At 40.9% G+C, this 17,961-nt stretch overlaps 1 protein-coding gene across 5 annotated transcripts in view; it reads left to right on the forward strand.

The window, feature by feature from the left end:
- Nucleotides 1-17,961, forward strand: part of LOC139602955 (zinc finger MYM-type protein 4-like) — a 38,779-nt gene that overhangs the window by 13,187 nt on the left and 7,631 nt on the right. For 2 of the 5 annotated variants that reach the window (XM_071453214.1, XM_071453217.1), the window contains exons 4-24: nt 964-1,031; nt 1,598-1,768; nt 4,477-4,555; nt 5,271-5,523; nt 6,101-6,275; nt 6,381-6,593; nt 8,621-8,771; nt 9,422-9,537; nt 9,656-9,925; nt 10,405-10,555; nt 10,794-10,966; nt 11,063-11,213; nt 12,253-12,393; nt 12,688-12,725; nt 13,904-14,048; nt 14,225-14,349; nt 14,693-14,864; nt 15,439-15,492; nt 15,609-15,788; nt 16,321-16,415; nt 16,547-16,718. In XM_071453214.1, coding sequence (XP_071309315.1) covers nt 964-1,031; nt 1,598-1,768; nt 4,477-4,555; nt 5,271-5,523; nt 6,101-6,275; nt 6,381-6,593; nt 8,621-8,771; nt 9,422-9,537; nt 9,656-9,925; nt 10,405-10,555; nt 10,794-10,966; nt 11,063-11,213; nt 12,253-12,393; nt 12,688-12,725; nt 13,904-14,048; nt 14,225-14,349; nt 14,693-14,864; nt 15,439-15,492; nt 15,609-15,788; nt 16,321-16,415; nt 16,547-16,718 — 3,093 coding nt within the window. The remainder of the gene's footprint in view (nt 1-963; nt 1,032-1,597; nt 1,769-4,476; nt 4,556-5,270; nt 5,524-6,100; nt 6,276-6,380; nt 6,594-8,620; nt 8,772-9,421; nt 9,538-9,655; nt 9,926-10,404; nt 10,556-10,793; nt 10,967-11,062; nt 11,214-12,252; nt 12,394-12,687; nt 12,726-13,903; nt 14,049-14,224; nt 14,350-14,692; nt 14,865-15,438; nt 15,493-15,608; nt 15,789-16,320; nt 16,416-16,546; nt 16,719-17,961) is intronic. The other 3 variants (XM_071453216.1, XM_071453218.1, XM_071453215.1) reach the window with 2 other exon arrangements.

Below are 17,961 nucleotides of genomic sequence, written 5' to 3' on the forward strand. Positions count from 1 at the left end.
GACTTCATCCAGCCAACATGGAAAGAACCAAAGATGCCTAAAATCCCTTTCTCATTTGACAGTCTCCATAATCTTGCTGCCCACACACTTATTTTTGTCTTCTCAAGCTCTGAAAGTTACAGCAGAGCAGTGAATGAAGGAGTTAAGAATAACCAAGCAGGACCACATGGTTTAATCTTATTCAGCAGAGGGAGGGTGAGCCAGCACGTGAGGCACTCCTGGCTGCTTGTTCACATTCACAGCTTCTAGTTCTGAGGTTTAAACTTTCAATGTTCAGCAACAGCATCTTCAAATCAGTGCTTCCAGGTGGCACCAATGATAGAGAAGCAATAAAAATATCTTGTGAAATAATTTTACAGATGTATCTCTACTTGTACCTTCAGTTAGAAGTCAAGGGAAGAATGTTTCTGTACATAGGATGTATTTCAGAAAGTTGTAAACACCTACAGTTAAAAGATAGGTAAAGTAGTCAGTAGTTGAAACCAGAATGATAAATGCTCTTGGTAGCATCCAGCATCTAGGCAGATCCAAAGTTTTTAAATGATATGTTCTAAAAAAGCAGAAGATGCTATTTCCTGAGAAGAGGGGAAAAGGCAAAAGAACAGAACAGCAAAGGAAAAGCTGGAAGATGTTGCTCTGAAAAGTATTTTCTGATTTAAATGTCAAAACAGGGGAGTTCAAAACCTGCTGAGGTGTGGAAAATTCTGAGTGAAGAATTTGCATCGGAAGTTTGCAACTATTTTGCTGGAATGGGAAAATAATGATCCAATAGAATAATTAAAAAAGAGTCAATTCTCTTTAGGGATTACCACCTTCCCTACAGGGAGGAGAAAGGGAGTAGTTTAATAGTGGTGAGGTGCTGTCAGACACTGGGGTTGGGGAGCAGGATGAGACTCTGATAGTTTTAAAGGAAATGCATTGGAACCTGTATTCATTTCTATTTAATGTATATGTTTTCCTCAGTTCATAATCAAGTAGAAGAAACATTACGGACGCAGTTAGCGCCACAAACTCCAGAAACTAACTTCAGGGTAAGCTATAGATCTTTCAACCACTTTTGCAAGTGCAGCAATATGCTGGAATAATTCAAAATACGTATTTTGTATTTGAGTGTAAATTTGAGTGTTAAGGAAACTGATCTTCTGACTCTTAGACATCTTTGCTACTTAAACAGTACATATAATTTTGTAAAATTTTCCTGAGCCTCTCTTTGGATTGAGGATTCTTTTGGTAGCCACTTTCCTGTTCAGCATGATTGGAGTGACCAGTGAGCCGAACCTACAGCTGGATGCATCCACCTGACCTGCTGCTTTTTTTCCACATGAGCCAGGGAACAGCTGTATCCACAGGAGACACTCCCAAACAACCAACTTACAGAGCTGGGTGTCTTCTGCTTGGGCCAGAGGAGTGGAAAGCATTGGGGGTGGGATGAGAGAGGGGGCTGCAGGGAGGTTGAGGCAGCAGCTGCTGCCCAGCATTTCTCCCACCTTGGCAGGACCCAAATCTCTTGGTCTGCAACACAAACTCCCCTTGGCAGCAGCCCAACTCCTCATGGCAGATGCAGGAGGGTGAATTCTTTTTCATATTATTGTTTCAGGAGTCTAGCTACCTATTTTCTAGTAAGGAATCTATTGGACAAGAGCTGGGGAATTCCTTTGCACCAAATATTAGAATTAAGAAGGAGCCTTTGGATGACGAATATGCTAAAGCTATGGCCCCACAGCAGGGACTATTAGACAAAATTAAAGATGAACCTGGTAATTCTGAGGTAAGTTTCCCATTGCATTTCTCATTTTGGTCTGACAGCTGACCGCTTAAGCTGAACAAAAATTCAGCCATTTATTTGGTTTGTTGGCCTAAATTTAACTTGAAGAATATAGTTTAGTTGAAGGATTTTTCCCTCTTACACTACTATGAAAAAATTACCCACTCCCCCTCAACTTTTTGATGTCTTGTTACCTTGTCTCTGAAAATGTTTTTCTTTTCAGTTAGAAACAAAGCCAAGTGCTCTAAAACTTCTGTAACTAAATCTGTGGCAACATAGACACTTTACCTAACTAGGAAATAACCTGTAAATCACATTTTGTTAAATAACTTATGAGTGCTCATAATTAGAGATATTAATTAAAGCAGCTATTGCTGCTACTTCCTTCTTAAAAGCTGCCTTTGCAAGCACAGTAGTTTGTTCCTGTTTTAAATTAGCACTTAAAGGACTTAGCAAAATATTTAAGTACTTACACATCAGTGAAGTCAATTTAAGTATGTGTTTAAGTGACTTTCTTATTCAAGACTGACACTTTTTGTGGTGATACAGGTAAAACTCAGCAACTGCAATCTGGAGAAGGTCTGACCTGTGGATTGAGCAGTGCTGGGGCCAGGGTTGCTGAGCTCCAGCCAATCTCTGTGCCCCTGGTTTGCTGTGTGACACCAGGGGAACAAGCTGTGCTGCAATTCCTGTCTCCTCACTGCTCAGATCTGGGTTACATGTCAGATTTTATATGTGAAAGGTGTGCAGAACTTCCCAAAATGATGCATCCCTTTGCACCAACACATGAGTGTTGGTGTTCCTGTGTAGGTGTTAGTTTTTAGCATCAGTCTTTGTCCTTCTGCTGAACCTCCTCTGCTCTCTGGGCCTGTCTTCCCAGCACTTTTTCTTCTTTTCCCATAATACTCTCAATTTAATAAGTAAAATATTTGCAACTTCAGATTTTACTGTCCTTCTGGTTTGTTCAGTCTCTGTGGGATTGTTTGGGTTTATTTTTCCTTGAACCTGTAGAATGTCAAACCACGTGTAGATTAGTTAAATCTGTCTCTTCTTTTGTCCTCCCAAGATGGCATCTGCTGTGTGGATTTGTGTGGAATGCAAGGCGAGATGTCTGTGGTTATCAAAGATCATATTAATAAGTAAAAATGAAGACTTGAAGAATTTAAATGTCAAATATCGTATGGTTCAAAAAATTCCTTCCTGGAGTAAAATCCTGTGATTATCAACTCTGCCTGATACTGGAAAAGTAGGAGAACTGAGTTCATTTTGTTTTGCTTTAGATTGGAATTTCTATGGGGGGGATTTTATGGATTTTTTTTTAATATTTCCTGAAAGATAAGAGCATTTCTTGCTGTAACCAATAGTTGGAGCTGAAAGTTTTTGGCTTTCAGCACTGTTAAGCTGCTGTGAAACTGCTTGATCATGCACAGTTGATGTCAGGATTTGCCTCCATTTCTTTTCCTGCTCTTGACTAATGATACAATTACAGTTAAAGTGCTTAAAAAACTGTATGTCTGCAAATGATTAATTTTTCAATAATAATAATAATAATAATAATAAAAATGGTGCTTAAGAATCTCATCACAGCATGCCCATACCCAGCTTTGAGCTTCTCAACGTGAGATTTGATTGTTTGAGTCTGATGGTTGACATGGTCAAGGAATACCACTGCCTGTCTCCTGGGAAACATGTTGAGAAATACTTTGCTTGTCTAGCATAGAAACTTCCAGTTTTCCCACAGGAGTGAGAGGAGTGCTCAGTTTGGGCACGTGCTCAGTGGAGGTTGTTGTGGGATTTTGGGAGCTGGCAGAAGCTGGGGGAGCCTCTCACTGCCACTGGGAAGGGAGAGCTTCCTTTTGCTTAGTGATTCTGAGTTGGTTTCCCTGGCAGCCAGGCAGCAACTGTGAATTTAGCTCAGTCATAACATGACATCATGCCTCACTGCTCCCAAACGACTGGAAGTAGGCTAAATCTTATCATCTCTGGAGTTCCAAGAGATTATGTTATTCAGCCTATTAAGATTTCCATGTGGAGTGTTCCAAGCTGCTTTCTGGCTCAGATTTCTGGGGAGAGCAGGGGCAGGAAGTGTGCTGGCAGTGGGAATAGCTGCTGGGGACTCAGCCAGTCATTTCTAGCATGTCAGCTATTCCAGCAGCAGCTGTCCAGGGATTTTCTCATCCTGTACCAAATGTGAGGTGATTCCCCTCGTGCTGGAGCTGGGACTGTGATGGTCCAGCCTTGGTCTGCTGTAAAGCTTCACCTTAGGCTGCTCCAAGGTCCTAACTCCTGGTTAAAACAGAACTCTCCCCTACGAGGTCCCAGCTCTATTTCATTGCTATCCTCCTTTATGTGAAGATAAAACTTCTTTCCCAGAACAGGGGCAAGGCAAAAGCACTTCCAGCTGGAAAGTTGGAATGGGAAGCAGAGATTTCCTTAAGCTTTGGCTGAATTCTGAGCTGTCTTGGAGTGCAGCTGGAGAGGGGGATGCAGCAGGCAGCCCCACCTGTGCATTTGTGCCCCCTCAGGTGTGGTTTGCTGTGGAGCTCTGAGAAGGAGCTGTGTGTGCTGCTCACTTGTCACCCAGCCTTTGGAGCAGGCTTAGGACACCCACTCCTCCCTGAGGTTCAATGCAGCATTGTGAAAGAAGGGAATCATGTAACCTGTTATTACATGTGTGTATTTGTTCTCCTTTTCCTTTTCCTTTGTTTTAGGAGTACGGCCAACAGCCAAAATCTCAGGAAGGGGAGCTGAAAATCAGTGCTGTATTTTCAGTCAGTGGCAATCCTCTTGGTAAGGAATAGGCAAGAATAATTTCATTTAAATCTGTAAAATGTGTCACCTTTGCAAATAGTCTTGCAGGTCACTCTGCATTTCATTCGCCGTGTCTGATCCCAGTAGGAATGAAGAACTAGTTTGGTTTAGAGAGAATGAAATTGAGATTAAAAATAATAGTGGTTTTGAGGCATAGGAAAATTGAATGTGAAATGCATAGGAGAACTGAATGTGTTAAATAGTCTTAAGCTGAAGGAGGGCTGATTTAGATTAGATCTTAGAAAACAATTGTTCCCCTGTGCAAGTAGAGAGAACCTGGCTTAGGTTGCCCAGAGCAGCTGTGTCTGCCCCTGGATCCCTGGGAATGTCCAAGGCCAGGTTGGACACTGGGGCTTGGAGCAACTTGGGGTAGTGGAAGGTGTTCCTGCTCCTGCCAGGGGGTGGAAGGGCATGAACTATAAATTCCCTTCCCACCCAAACCATTCTATGATTCCATGAAAGGGATGTTGAAAGTGCATTCTCCATCTTCAGAGTAGTTACAAAAATCTGCTATGCAGAAAAGCAGCACAGGGCATGTATTTGTGGAGAGTTCATCTGCTATTTGATTCTCCCCTAGACCCTGACAACCCAAATAAAGCTATGAGCCTTGTGCCTGCCCCTACACACCAGTGAGTTCTTTGTACTGGATCTGTGACACTGACTCTGTGTTTTCTCTGTGTGGTTTTTTTTTTAGTTCCACAGCTGTCATCAGGTTTCCAGCCTGCTGTGGCATCCTCTGGCATGAGTAAAATGCTACCCTCAGTTCCAAGCACAGCTGTTCGGGTTTCCTGTTCTGGCTGTAAAAAAATCCTGCAGAAGGGGCAAACTGCCTACCAGAGGAAAGGCTCAACCCAGCTCTTCTGCTCCACACTGTGCCTCACTGGATACACCATTCCAGCTTCTCGCCCACCAGCTTCTACCAAGAAAACCTGCTCAAGCTGCTCAAAGTAGGACAGTGCTTTCATTTGTTCTACTAATAATTGATATTCAAGCAGATAATGAAAGGCTTCAGTTCTGTTCTTGTGCCCCTTGCTGTGTTGGTAGTGCTGCTCCTCTTATGCTTCCCTTCAAAAATTGGTGGCTGATGCTGTTCTTTGTTAATTGGTCTGTCTGCTTGCAGTTCCATTTCCTTAATTGGGTTTTACACACACATAGATTTAAAAGCCTCTGTGGTGCAGAATGCATCTTCTCTTTTTTTATATTTAAATGAGCCAAATATGAAAAACTGTGTTTCAAAAGGTCCAGCATCTGCCTGCCATTTCAAAATGTCATTTCACTCTCAAAATTACTAACAAGAGTACATTTTCAAAAAGTATTTTATGCATTATTTCTTCTAAAGAAAAACAGATTTATGAATCCCTAAAATAAACTAAAACATGGGTGAGTTAATGTATTCAAGGTTTCAATTAAATGGATCCATCCTCTCCTGGAGAATGTTTAGTCTCCAGAATAATCAAGAACAGCAAGTTGACATGAAACCCCCATTAATCCTTTATCTCTGTGTTTGTTTTTCTTTTTCCACAGAGAAATTCTAAATCCAAAGGACGTAATCACTGCCCAGTTTGACAACACAGACTTCAGTAAGGATTTCTGCAGCCAGTCTTGTCTGTCCACATATGAACTGAAAAGGAAACCCATTGTCACTATCCACACCAACAGCATTTCCAGCAAGTGCAGCATGTGCCAGAAGAATGCAGTGGTAATTTCCATTTTCCTTGTTTAAATTTCTTTAGCTCAGCACAGCTGGCTCAGAGATGACCAGACATATTCTTCCTGTCCTTGCTGTATGTTCCTTTTCTTGCAGATCAGGCACGAGGTGAATTACCAGAACGTGGTGCACAAGCTCTGCAGCGACGCCTGTTTCTCCCAGTTCCGTTCAGCCAACAACCTGACCATGAACTGCTGTGAATATTGTGGGGGATACTGCTACAGTGGCTCTGGCCAGTGTCACGTCCTGCAGATAGAGGGACAGTCCAAAAAATTCTGCAGTTCCATCTGTGTGACAGGTTACAAGCAGGTATATGTGATGGGACAAGGGGGAATGGATTCCCACTGCCAGAGGGCAGGCTTAGATGGACATTGGGAAGAAATTCCAGGCTTAGATGGACATTGGGAAGAAATTCCAGGCTTAGATGGACATTGGGAAGAAATGCTTCTCTGTGAGGGTGGGGAGACCCTGGAACAGTCTGCCCTGAGAAGCTGCTCCATCCCTGGAAGTGTCCAAACTCAGGTTGGACAGGGCTTGGAGCAACCTGGGGTAGTGAAAAGTGTCCCTGTCCATGGCAGGGAGGGAACAGGATGGGCTTTAAGGTCCCTTCCAACCCAAAACATTCTGGGATTCCATGATTTCTGTATTTGGACAAAATACTAGAAATAGAATCCATCTAATTTTTATTAGATTTTAAGTGTTTTAACACCCAATTTACTGTTTGATTATTTCAGTTACTATATTGGTTTAAGGTAACTGCTTTTTCAAGAATTTTTTTCAACTATTTTTTCAAGAATAACAGAATCATTAAGGTTGGAAAAGCCCTCCAAGATCATCAAGTCCATCCTTCAACCAAATACCCAATGCCCACTAAACCATATCACAAAGTGTCACAGGTCAGAGTGGGTTTTGAACACATCCAGGGATGATAATTTGCTGCTTAATCTTTGCCCACATGTGTTGCTCTGGTTTTTTGTCACTACTGTACCAGCTACCAGACAATTCCAGTGTGGGAGAAGACACAGTGGGACCACTCAGCAGCAGCCTCCTGTGGCTGTTTTCAGCCTTGAGATGCTCCTTAAAGAGTATTCTTTATTAAATTGTAGCCCTTGAATTAAATGGAAAGGAAAAGTAATAATTAGTTGATAATTATGATTTTAACTTTTAAACTTTTCATATTTATTTTTTATTATTGAAGACCTGAGCATTTAAGAGAACCTTAATTTATTATAATAGCTCAATTATTCTTGAATTATTTATTCTAAAGCAATTACTTTAGGAAAAAATTGCCCTCTGATAAAAGAATGGAACTTCATTTTATGACTTGACTCTGCTGTCCCATTATCCAGGCCACTTAGGTCAAGAAAGGCCTAATGAATTGAAAAAAAAATTATGGTAAATGTATTTCATCCAGAAAATTGCCTTCAGAATTAGTTGTCCTCTGAAACAAATCTGGAGATAAAATTAAATAAGCTGGAAACATTTTCATGCTTCTTTTATGTCACACATCAAAACCCCATATGTGATAATTCTCTTGAAAATACAGTATGTTCAAAGCTTATAAGGTTAAGTCATATCTATTTTTAATTGATTTTTAAACAGTATTCAGCTCAATTGTCAGGTACATTCTGATAATTTCTGGAGGTTTGTGGGTGTTTTAAAATCCCTAAAAGCTTGTATTCTGTTCTGTCCTGTGAAGAGCTGGAATAGCTGATGATAGAACAAAGTGCATTTTTAAGGCTGTCATATTAAAATAATCTGGTGCTCTAATTCTCAAAGTTTTTTCCAAACTTAAAGACCTTAAAAAAACCTTAAACACAGAAAATGTGTCTATGAAAATCAGGCTTTTTCCTGTGTCTCTCTTCAAAAGAAGTTTGTAGACCACACACTGAAAACTGTGATTATTACTAGAATAAGGATCTCTTTCCCATTTTGCTATCAAACACCATCAGGGGACCTGCTTCTCCCTGTTCCTTGTTTTCTCATCTCTTCAGTGGGAATATTGTTTATCTACAGAGCTGATGCATTAAAAACCATAAGCAAAATGTCAATCCCCTCAGCAAGATGTTGGAAGTTGTCTGGTACAAGGTGCTGATCTGTGGCAGTACCTGTAGGAGTTTTTGCAGACAGCCTGGTACTGGTTAAAGTGGCCTGGGAAGGTGCTCAAACCACAGCTCAGATCAATGAATCTGCACCATAAATAACACAGCTAGAAAACAAGCTCTGTTTCAAGCACACCAGCACGTTTTACAAATATTGTAAATGTTAGCGACAATTTCCGGGTTAATAAAAAATGCCAAGTTTCAAATGAATAAGCAATTTCCCTGTTTCCACAGAAGTCAGCTAAAATTACACCCTGCACACTGTGTAAATCTCTGAGATCTTCAGCTGAGATGGTGGAGGGCACAAATAACTTGGGGAAGACGGAACTGTTTTGTTCTGTTAACTGTTTGTCAGCATACAGAGTAAAAATGATCACTTCTTCAGGTAAGCTTCTCCTTTTACTTCTATAGAAACTTCATTTCCTGTGGCTCATATCCCAGCTTTATTTGTCTTGAAAGTTAAGGCTGATATTCTTTTTTGGGTGGGTGGGAAGTGATTTTTTAAGTGCTGAGATGGGAATGAAAGGGCATTCTATTGTAGATAAATGCAGCAGTGATAGTATAGCTATTTCAGTTTTGGTTTTAGGGAACTCCACATGATAACCAATCTTAAATCTGTTTTATTTTGGTCTTGCAAGTGCAGCTGGTGGATTTTCCAGCTAGACAAACCTCTTGTGTGGACATGTGCCATCCCACTGCTGGGACTCTCCTGGCCCTTGCTCCCTGGGGTGATCAGCTTTATTACCTCTGCCCAATGTTGCATAGAGCTAGGCAAACATTCTCAGCTATTTTTCATGTAAAAATAGAAAAATGCTTACTGACATCCTAGGGATACTGGGAGATTAATTAAATTTCTGGCAAGCAACAGGCACAGCAGCTGCAGTGTCTGCTTCTGAATCTGTGGAAACATCATCGTGGGCTTCTGTCTGTGCCTTGGCTCATCACTCAGACTGTTTTTGTATGCACTGTGCAAAATTAGCTGCAATACAACTTGATGTTGCATAAATCACTTTTTCTTCTCTGTTTCACCCTCAGGTGTTCAAGTTCAGTGCAACAGCTGTAAAACCTCAGCAAACCCTCAGTATCACTTGGCTATGTCAGATGGGAGCATACGAAATTTTTGCAGCTACAATTGTGTAGTAGCTTTTCAGGTGTGACATCTAGGATTTCTTCTTAGCTGAATTAACAGAATGCTAAATTGATGGTGGAAATACCCAGGTGTAAGATGGAACCCTGTAAAGTAAAGCCTATTTCTTTGCTTTCCCACAGAATCTGTTCAACAAGCCTACAGGACTGAACTCCTCGGTGGTGCCCCTGTCTCAGGGCCAGGTCATTGTCAGCATCTCCTCGGGGACAGTCTCAGGCACTGGCACCACCTCAACTGTGTCCCCCAGCTCCACGAGCAGCCCAGCTGCAGCAGGGCTCCAGAGGTTGGCTGCCCAGTGCCAGCAGGTCACCTTTACCCGTTCTGTTGTGAAAATCAAGTGTCAGCACTGTAACAGATCATTTGCCACCAAACCAGAACTGCTTGACTACAAGGTAATAAAGATCAGGGCTTTCAAAGCTCTTTTTTCAGAATAAAAACTCAAAAAATCGTAGTTTATGTGCATTGGTCTGTCAGTACTGCTTTGTTGCTTGCACAGACCTGCTATGAAGGGTTTTGAAACTCATTTGGTTTAACCAATATCAAATTAATACTGATACTATCTCTATAGTCTTAAAACCAGAAAAAAAAAGAACTCCAAAAAAAATCCCAAACCAAACAATTGCCTGTCTAAATAAACACATCCCTGTCCTCTTGTACCTTTTAATCCAAGGACAAAGACCGTTGGTGAGGGCTTTCTGCAAGAAATTTTGCTTTATTATAAAACTAAATAGGGAGACTCATCTGCCAGTGCTCTGTTGCTGATTTCTAAGGGTATAAATACTCTTCTGCGTTTCTATTAACAATTTAAATGTATTATCTGGGATGTGACTCATTCAAACACTGAAACCAAAACATTCTGGCTGTGTTGCAGGGTAAAATGTTCCAGTTCTGTGGGAAGACCTGCTGTGATGAATATAAGAAGAAGGGCAATATGATGGCTTTGTGTGAATACTGCAGGTTTGAGAAAATTATCAAGGAGACAGTGAGAGTCTCAGGCATAGATAAAACATTCTGTAGTGAAGGTAAGAAAGGGCAAAACCCTGCCTCAAAGAAATCAAGTCACAAGTGTTTTGCCTAAAAATTATCAGTAATACTAAAAGAAATCTAATATTTTTAAGTTAGGAATCTGTTTTTTAGGTTTAGGAACACAGAACCCTGTTCACAGTTTACATTTTAATGGTATGTTTCAATGAATTATTAGAGACATCACTTAGTACAGGAATTAGAGAATTAAAGAATATTTTTGCTGTTTTCTTTTAGTTTGTAAACTGCTCTATAAACACGACTTGTCCAAGCGCTGGGGAAACCACTGTAAAATGTGCAGTTACTGTTTACAAACCTCCCCCAAACTGGTCCAGAATCACTTTGGGGGGAAAACAGAAGAATTTTGCTCAGAGGAGTGCATGTCTAAATTCACTGTTTTGTTTTACCAGGTAAGCTATATTCTCACATCCTCTAGGTTTTTATACCTGTACCCCTTGTTGGTGTTTCCAAATGTATTCAATTTCTCCCTCACTCTGTTTTCCTAGATGGCAAAGTGTGATGGTTGTAAGAGACAAGGTAAACTCAACGAGTCCATCAAATGGCAAGGGGAGATGAAGCATTTTTGCAATCTGCTTTGTATTTTGTTGTTCTGTAAACAGCAAGGTGCTCCTGACCCTCCAGTCCCAAACAACACAGGTAAAGCAGCCTGGGGATGGTGTTGCCTTTTGATGTGTGGGGTAGTGAGATGGATGTTTATCTGCAAATTCACTTCAGTGAACTCTTTAAGATCTGTCTTCTCCTGGGGAGCTTTTCTGTTGCTGCTGAGTGGGCTCTGGTTTAGATCACTCTTACTTGAGACCATTTCAAACTTCTGTAGGTGTGAAATGCAAGTGCTTTGTGTACCAAACAAATTTTAGAGAAGATGAAGCAAAAACACTTGCTTTCAGTCACTTTCATGAAACAAAAACCTGCTTCATTGGGGTAAACTCTGCTGATATTTAGTGCAGACATGTTAAATATCTAGCTCATCTTCATAACACCAAGAAGATATGGTAGAATGTTAATATTCTTTTAACAATCAAGTGGTGAAATTAATAGACTTAGTGGTTTTAAATACAGACTCCTATATATGCACTTAAACCAGCCACTTCTGTGCAGTCTGTAGGCATATGAAGACTTCCCATTTTGTGTCATAAAGTGTTTATTCTTGGGAATTATCAATCCCAAAGTGTACACGTGCTGTAGCTGTTTCCTTGAGCAGGTGGAATGGGAGTAAGGGTAGGAATGAAGCCCACAGGAACAGGAACTATGAATTTCTGTAGAGACACAAAGAGATGAAAGGCCCTCAAAGATAGGAAGGAAAAGGGAAAGAAAAAGCAGGAATATCACTGATCTTAAAGAGGGGCATAATTTTCCACTGAGTGGCTGCAAGAGTAGGATACCCAAAACCAATAAATATTAACTGGCAGTTTTTAGGCCATGGTGCACATTGTATGAATTTGGTGCAGTCTGCTGCTGACATTGGTGGGTGCTCTTTTCCCTTCTTGCTTGATTTGCTTGTGGAAGTAGCTCCTGTTTAAACTGAAATGCTGCAACTCGACACCTACATCCCCTTCTCACACAGCAGCCTCTTCCACCTGGAGACAGATCTGAAGGGTGGGTGTTGTTTCAGAAATGCTTTTTTTCTCAATTATCTTACTGCTTATTCTCATTTTCTTCTGTCCACTGTGTCCAGCAAACCTTTCCATGGCACCAGCCTCCTCCTCAGGCCCTCCTTCTTTAAGAAAGGACTCAACCCCTGTCATAGCAAACGTGGTGTCCCTTGCAAGCACCCCAGCTGCCCAGCCTACTGTTAACTCCAACAATGTTTTACAGGGTAAGGCAGCTGAATACCATGCCTGTACTTTTACATCTCTATTCCTGAACATTTATATTTGCTCAGGGATTTTACTGAGAACAACGGCCACTTCTTCATTATGCTTCACATCGCTGCAGATGATTGCTTTTGTCCTTCCTTTATCTAGGGATAAATAATGACTTAAATTTATGTACATACATCAGGGAATGAGTTTTAATTGGAATTCTTTTTCTTGACCTTGGCAGAATATGGATTGTTGTTCTTGATGATAAGTAGACATGTTATTTTATGGGGGTTTTTTTTCCTTCACAGGTGCAGTCCCTACTGTGACAGCAAAAACAATAGGAGATGTAAGTTTTACAAGACTTTTTTCAGTTTTCAGATTGTATCAATAACAAGTAAATTATCCAAGAATTTGGCACAATCATTTTGTAACTAATTTTTTATGAGGATTTAAAATTCATCCAGCTTGCAGATGCTTTTTTTAAAAATTGATAGAACTTAGATGGTACAAAAGCCTTGTGTCCACTGCCAGATTGGATATTTTAAGGCAAAACTTAAGATTGTAGCTCTTGAGGTGTCTGTGGTTCCCAAGTAATTCATGTGTGGTTTCTGCACTTGAGGCTGCCTTTTGTGCTCAGAAATGGGATAGAACAGCAAAAGGACCAGCCTGGGCTGCTGGGACTGACATGACCAAGCTCCTGCAGCTTCATTTTCCTTCCCCACCCCCTGGCAGTGTGGTACAGAGCTGTGGGGAGCCCCTGTCACCACTTATCTGGGGATAACTCTGAGAGTCCCTATTCCTGAGCCCTTTGAGGTATGTGGTGTAACATCTTGCAACTCTCCTAAAATCAGAGTTGCTTTTATGTAGCTTTAGGTTCTGGAAGACTGACAGCTTTGCTTTTAGCTGGAGTGTCACTTATGAATTAGAGTATGAGTTTTCCCTCTTGAAATAGATCCTATTATTTGAATGCATGACTGAAAATTACAGTTAGCAGGACATTAGTACAAGCATGAATAGTCAGTCTGTGTGTATCAGGAAATGATACTGCTGCTGCCAGCATTGCTGTTCCTTTTGTACATTTATTTGTTTTCAGTGGTTTCACATTAGTTTACTCAGTTTTATCGGTGTCTGTATCAGCCAGACTTTTAGTCATCAAAAGTATCTTAGCATAATTCCTCTTTATATCTCTGCCATCAGTAAAATTCCAAGGTCAAAAGTTTATAGCAGTTATTTGACGACAGAAACCAAATATTCTTGCGGATTTGTTCACTGCACTGTTAACAAAATAAGCTTTATTAGCAAAATTAGCTTTAAACAACATCATTGTTGAATCAAATTAAATTAAGATGGAGACCAGAAAGCACCAAATAAGCAAGCTTATTTTGCAGTAGTTTTTAAATGATCATTTTTATCAGCAAATACAGTTTTAAATTGTTCAGCTTCCCCTAGTATAGAACAAACTCTAGTCTTATGTTATCTTTCAAACCAATACTGACTCGACCCTCCTTTGTGTTTTCCAAACAGGCAAGTACCCAGACAGATGCCCTAAAGCTCCCATCATCAAAACCACCCAGGCTTCTGAAAAACAAAGCTTTATTGTGTAAGCCCATCACCCAGACTAAGGCCACCTCCTGCAAACCTCACACACAAAACAAAGAATGCCAGACAGGTGGGTGTGTGATCTCCTACCCCTGTTGGAATTGTCTGTACTGCAGTTGAGAGAGTAATACATGATTTATGTAACAGAGAGTATTTTTGAATGTATAATTAAACCTTAACTAGTTTTCAGGTTGTTGTATGGTATTTTCCAACAATTTTTTGTCTGTTCTGTTTTTGGTACAACAGAAGGAGAAGAAGCACCTGCTCAACCCCAGATCATTGTGGTACCTGTTCCTGTACCAGTGTTTGTGCCAGTGCCCCTCCACCTCTACACCCAGTACACACCAGTTCCCCTGGGGATGCCAGTACCTGTAAGTTATGCTGCAGCTCACCACTGAAGGCAGTGGTTTGCAGGCTTGTTTTACATCCAGCACACCCAGCACTGCATCACTGGGTGCTCTGTCTGCTCATGCAAGTGGTATTTGGAGTCCTTGATGCCATTTCCCTCCTTATTACATCATATTTGGTTAAACATCATCACACAAAACTACCAAATTAGGGAGAGTACAGAGCTGTCCAGTCTGGAGTTATTTTTAACTTCATTTTAGTAGTCCTAAAATATACATAAGGTTAAATGGGAGTGACCTCCTGAGGTGTATTTGCTGTTTCCCTTCACCCCTAAGTATGTTCTGATATTTTCCACATGTTCCATAGGTACCAGTTCCCATGCTCATCCCAACCACCCCGGATAATGCTGATAAGATCATTGAAAATATTCAGGAAAACAAGGAAAAGATTTCCATTAATCCATTTGAAGCTGATCTCCTTCAGATGGCAGAAATGATTGCAGAAGATGCAGAGAGAGAAAAAACACACTCTCATGGTGGTAGGTGGTGGTTTTAAAGAGGATATGAAATGCAATGAGGTGAAGGTCTTCTCACCACAGAATTTCCCTTTCCCTCATTCTACAGGCTGATTTGACTTGTGGTGACAGGGACAGGTTACCAGAGGTAGAAACCTCCAGATCAGTACAAGATGTGTTAGAAGAGTCAAAATCAAGAAGACAGAGCAGCTGCCTTGAAAGAAAATTTTCCTATCAGGCTTTTTATGGAGGGTGAGGCAGGTCAGAGTTTGTTGGAGAGCAACCAATCCATGTAATGAAAGTGAAACAAGCTGGAAAGACATAAACAAAATATCCTACTGGTCTACAGATGACTCAAATAACAGGGAGGGATGGAAGGAAAAGCAAACCCAAACCTGTGTTAGTTGTGATTCCTGTTTCCCCTGCAATAGCATGACCAAGGTAGAAAGCTGCTAGGAGAGCTCCAGTGGAGGAGAAGGCATAGCATGTGTGTTCATGTTATGACCTAATAGATAGGTTTTTGCTGTTCAAAGTATTTTGTATTAGTTGTGCAAAGTGTCAGCCATGTGTAGATACAGATTTCCTTCTTTTTCTAAAGGATCTCAAACATCTGAGCACGAGCTCTTCCTGGACCCCAAGATATTTGAGAAAGGTCAGTCAGATTTCTTTATTTTACAAATGGATTTTGATCCTGCTGCATCTTTTCTTGCAAACTCCTGGTTCTGCCTTTCCTGTAGCACATGGTCCCTGTGGTCCCTCTCGTTGCAGACCAGGGCAGCACGTACAGTGGAGATCTGGAATCAGAAGCAGTGTCCACCCCTCACAGCTGGGAGGAGGAGTTGAATCACTACACCTTACGGTCCAGTGCCCTGCCAGAACCTGATCCAGAGCTCAAGCAGTTCTCCAAAGGTGATGTGGAACAGGATCTGGAGGCAGATTTCCCATCAGGTCGGTGTCATGTGAAGTAAAACTCATTGTTTTATAAAAGCACACACAGTTTTCTGCATGAACATTGTCCCAGCAGCCTGCTTGTACATTTTCATCTAGTGACAGTGGATGTTTAAAGCTGCAATAGTTGATCACATCTACAAAATATTACTATTTTTAGAATATTACTGCTGTCTTTAAAGACAGTACTCTGCAGAACCCCTGACAGGAGTAACAGGAAATTGTGGCTTACCTCCTTTGAATTCATCACTTCTGTGTCCCTGGGTATAATCCACGTGGAGTAGTTGCTAAGATATTTGCCTGAATAAATACACCCACTTTTTGGGGGGCTTTTATGTCCTACTGAGAATTCACTGTCTTTATACAGCACATGCACATGGATTGCTAAATTAGTCAAATGTCAGGATTACTTGAATATACAGGTGTGATTGTCAGCTGTAAGGTGTTCCATAGTATCTCAGTGACAGTGACACTTCTACCTGGGCTGAGAAATCATGTGATTAAACTCTTCATGGTGTTGATTTGACTCCAGACTCATTTGACCCTCTCAGTAAAGGACCGGGTTTACATTCACGTTCACGGGCAAGACGGAGACACAGGGATGGCTTCCCCCAGCCAAAAAGAAGGGTAAGGAATGACTTCTGCAACACAAATCCCTTCTGTTTTGAAATAACCACATCATGTGCCCTAATCTAACCAGCCATGGATGAGGAGCTGATGAAATGCTGCTTTGTTTGGATGTCTTTGCTTGCCTGTAGGGACGGAAGAAGTCTGTGGTTGCTGTGGAGCCCCGGAGTTTGATGCAGGGCTCCTACCCTGGCTGCTCTGTTTCTGGGATGACCCTAAAATACATGTATGGGGTAAATGCCTGGAAAAACTGGGTCCAATGGAAAAATGCACAGGAGGAACAAGGGGACCTGAAGTTTTCAGGTAAATTTGTCTCTCAGTGGAAACAGAAATACATAGTTGAAGAGCATTTGGCTTGATTCATTGTTGAGGTGAAAATTAGGATTAGATACCACTGAGTTTTGCAATGCCCATTAGTAGAGAATAGATTTTATAGAATTTGGTCTTGCATCTTTCCATGCATTTAAAAATCATAGCTATTACATTCTTAATTGATATGTTTCCTTTAAAAAAAGTCTTTCAAGCACTAGAAATCTCCACATTGCCTTCCTTTGCATGCAGTAGTTCTTCATTTGCAGCACAGATGCTTTCTGCAGCTGCACAGCTTTTCTGAGCTATTATAGAACCATGAAATTACAGATCTATCAGGCCATAATTCTAAGTTGACAGCACCAACTTGGCCCCATCCATTTTATCTGCAGCTGGCACATTCCCAAAGTATTTGTTGGTCAGCAGAACTGTTTGCTGTAAAAAAATCGTGTGATCCAACATCAAAATCTTCACACCTTATTTCTAGGCTTCACAGCTGGAAAGAAACATTTCAAAAGCCTGCCCATTCTGTGCTGCAACCTGCCTGAAACTTTATTGCTGCTCATGTCTCACAGAGGGGATAGATAACAATGACAATTAAATACAATTTTGTTTATTTTTCCAATGATTAATTTTTTATTTTTTGTTTTTTACAAAAGCCCAGCAGAACTGGGATTTGGCAATGTCTAACTCCCCTTTTCCCTGGTCTCAGATCTTACATCATTGCACTGAGTTTTGTGGGCAAATTTTCAGAGTCAAGCAGAGCATTTAAATTAGGAATAGTATTGAACATAATAAATACTTCTGCAGTTTAAAGAACTAAGCATGACAGGACTTAGATAAGAAAGACCCACAAAGGGAAAAATTCTAGTTAGGATGAGATCTGCTTTTTCATCTCTTACTTGGAATTTTTGTTGTCATTCCATGAGAACAGCCGGGGTTTATTTCCCAGAAAAGGAGTATTCACATGAGTTACTATGTTTTCTTCTTGAGGCCAAAGAAGTAAATATTACAGTCATTTCTAGGAAACTGTGCCCAGAAAGATTCCCTGCTTATTCCCAAACAGGCATTTCTGAGGTGTGGAGCAGCCAAGCCTGGTAGTTTCATTGCAGATTATTTGATCAATCAATTCCTGGTTGTGCTGCTTCCCTTTCCAAACCTGCATGGTCCCACTGAACTCTTCCTTTAAGTGGGATCTGCTGCACTCAACTCATGGTTAGAAATACTCAGGGTCTTT

This window comes from Agelaius tricolor, unplaced genomic scaffold, assembly GCF_023055355.1.
Source record: "Agelaius tricolor isolate 1412-34295 unplaced genomic scaffold, bAgeTri1.0.p SCAF_36, whole genome shotgun sequence".
Lineage (NCBI taxonomy): Eukaryota > Metazoa > Chordata > Aves > Passeriformes > Icteridae > Agelaius > Agelaius tricolor.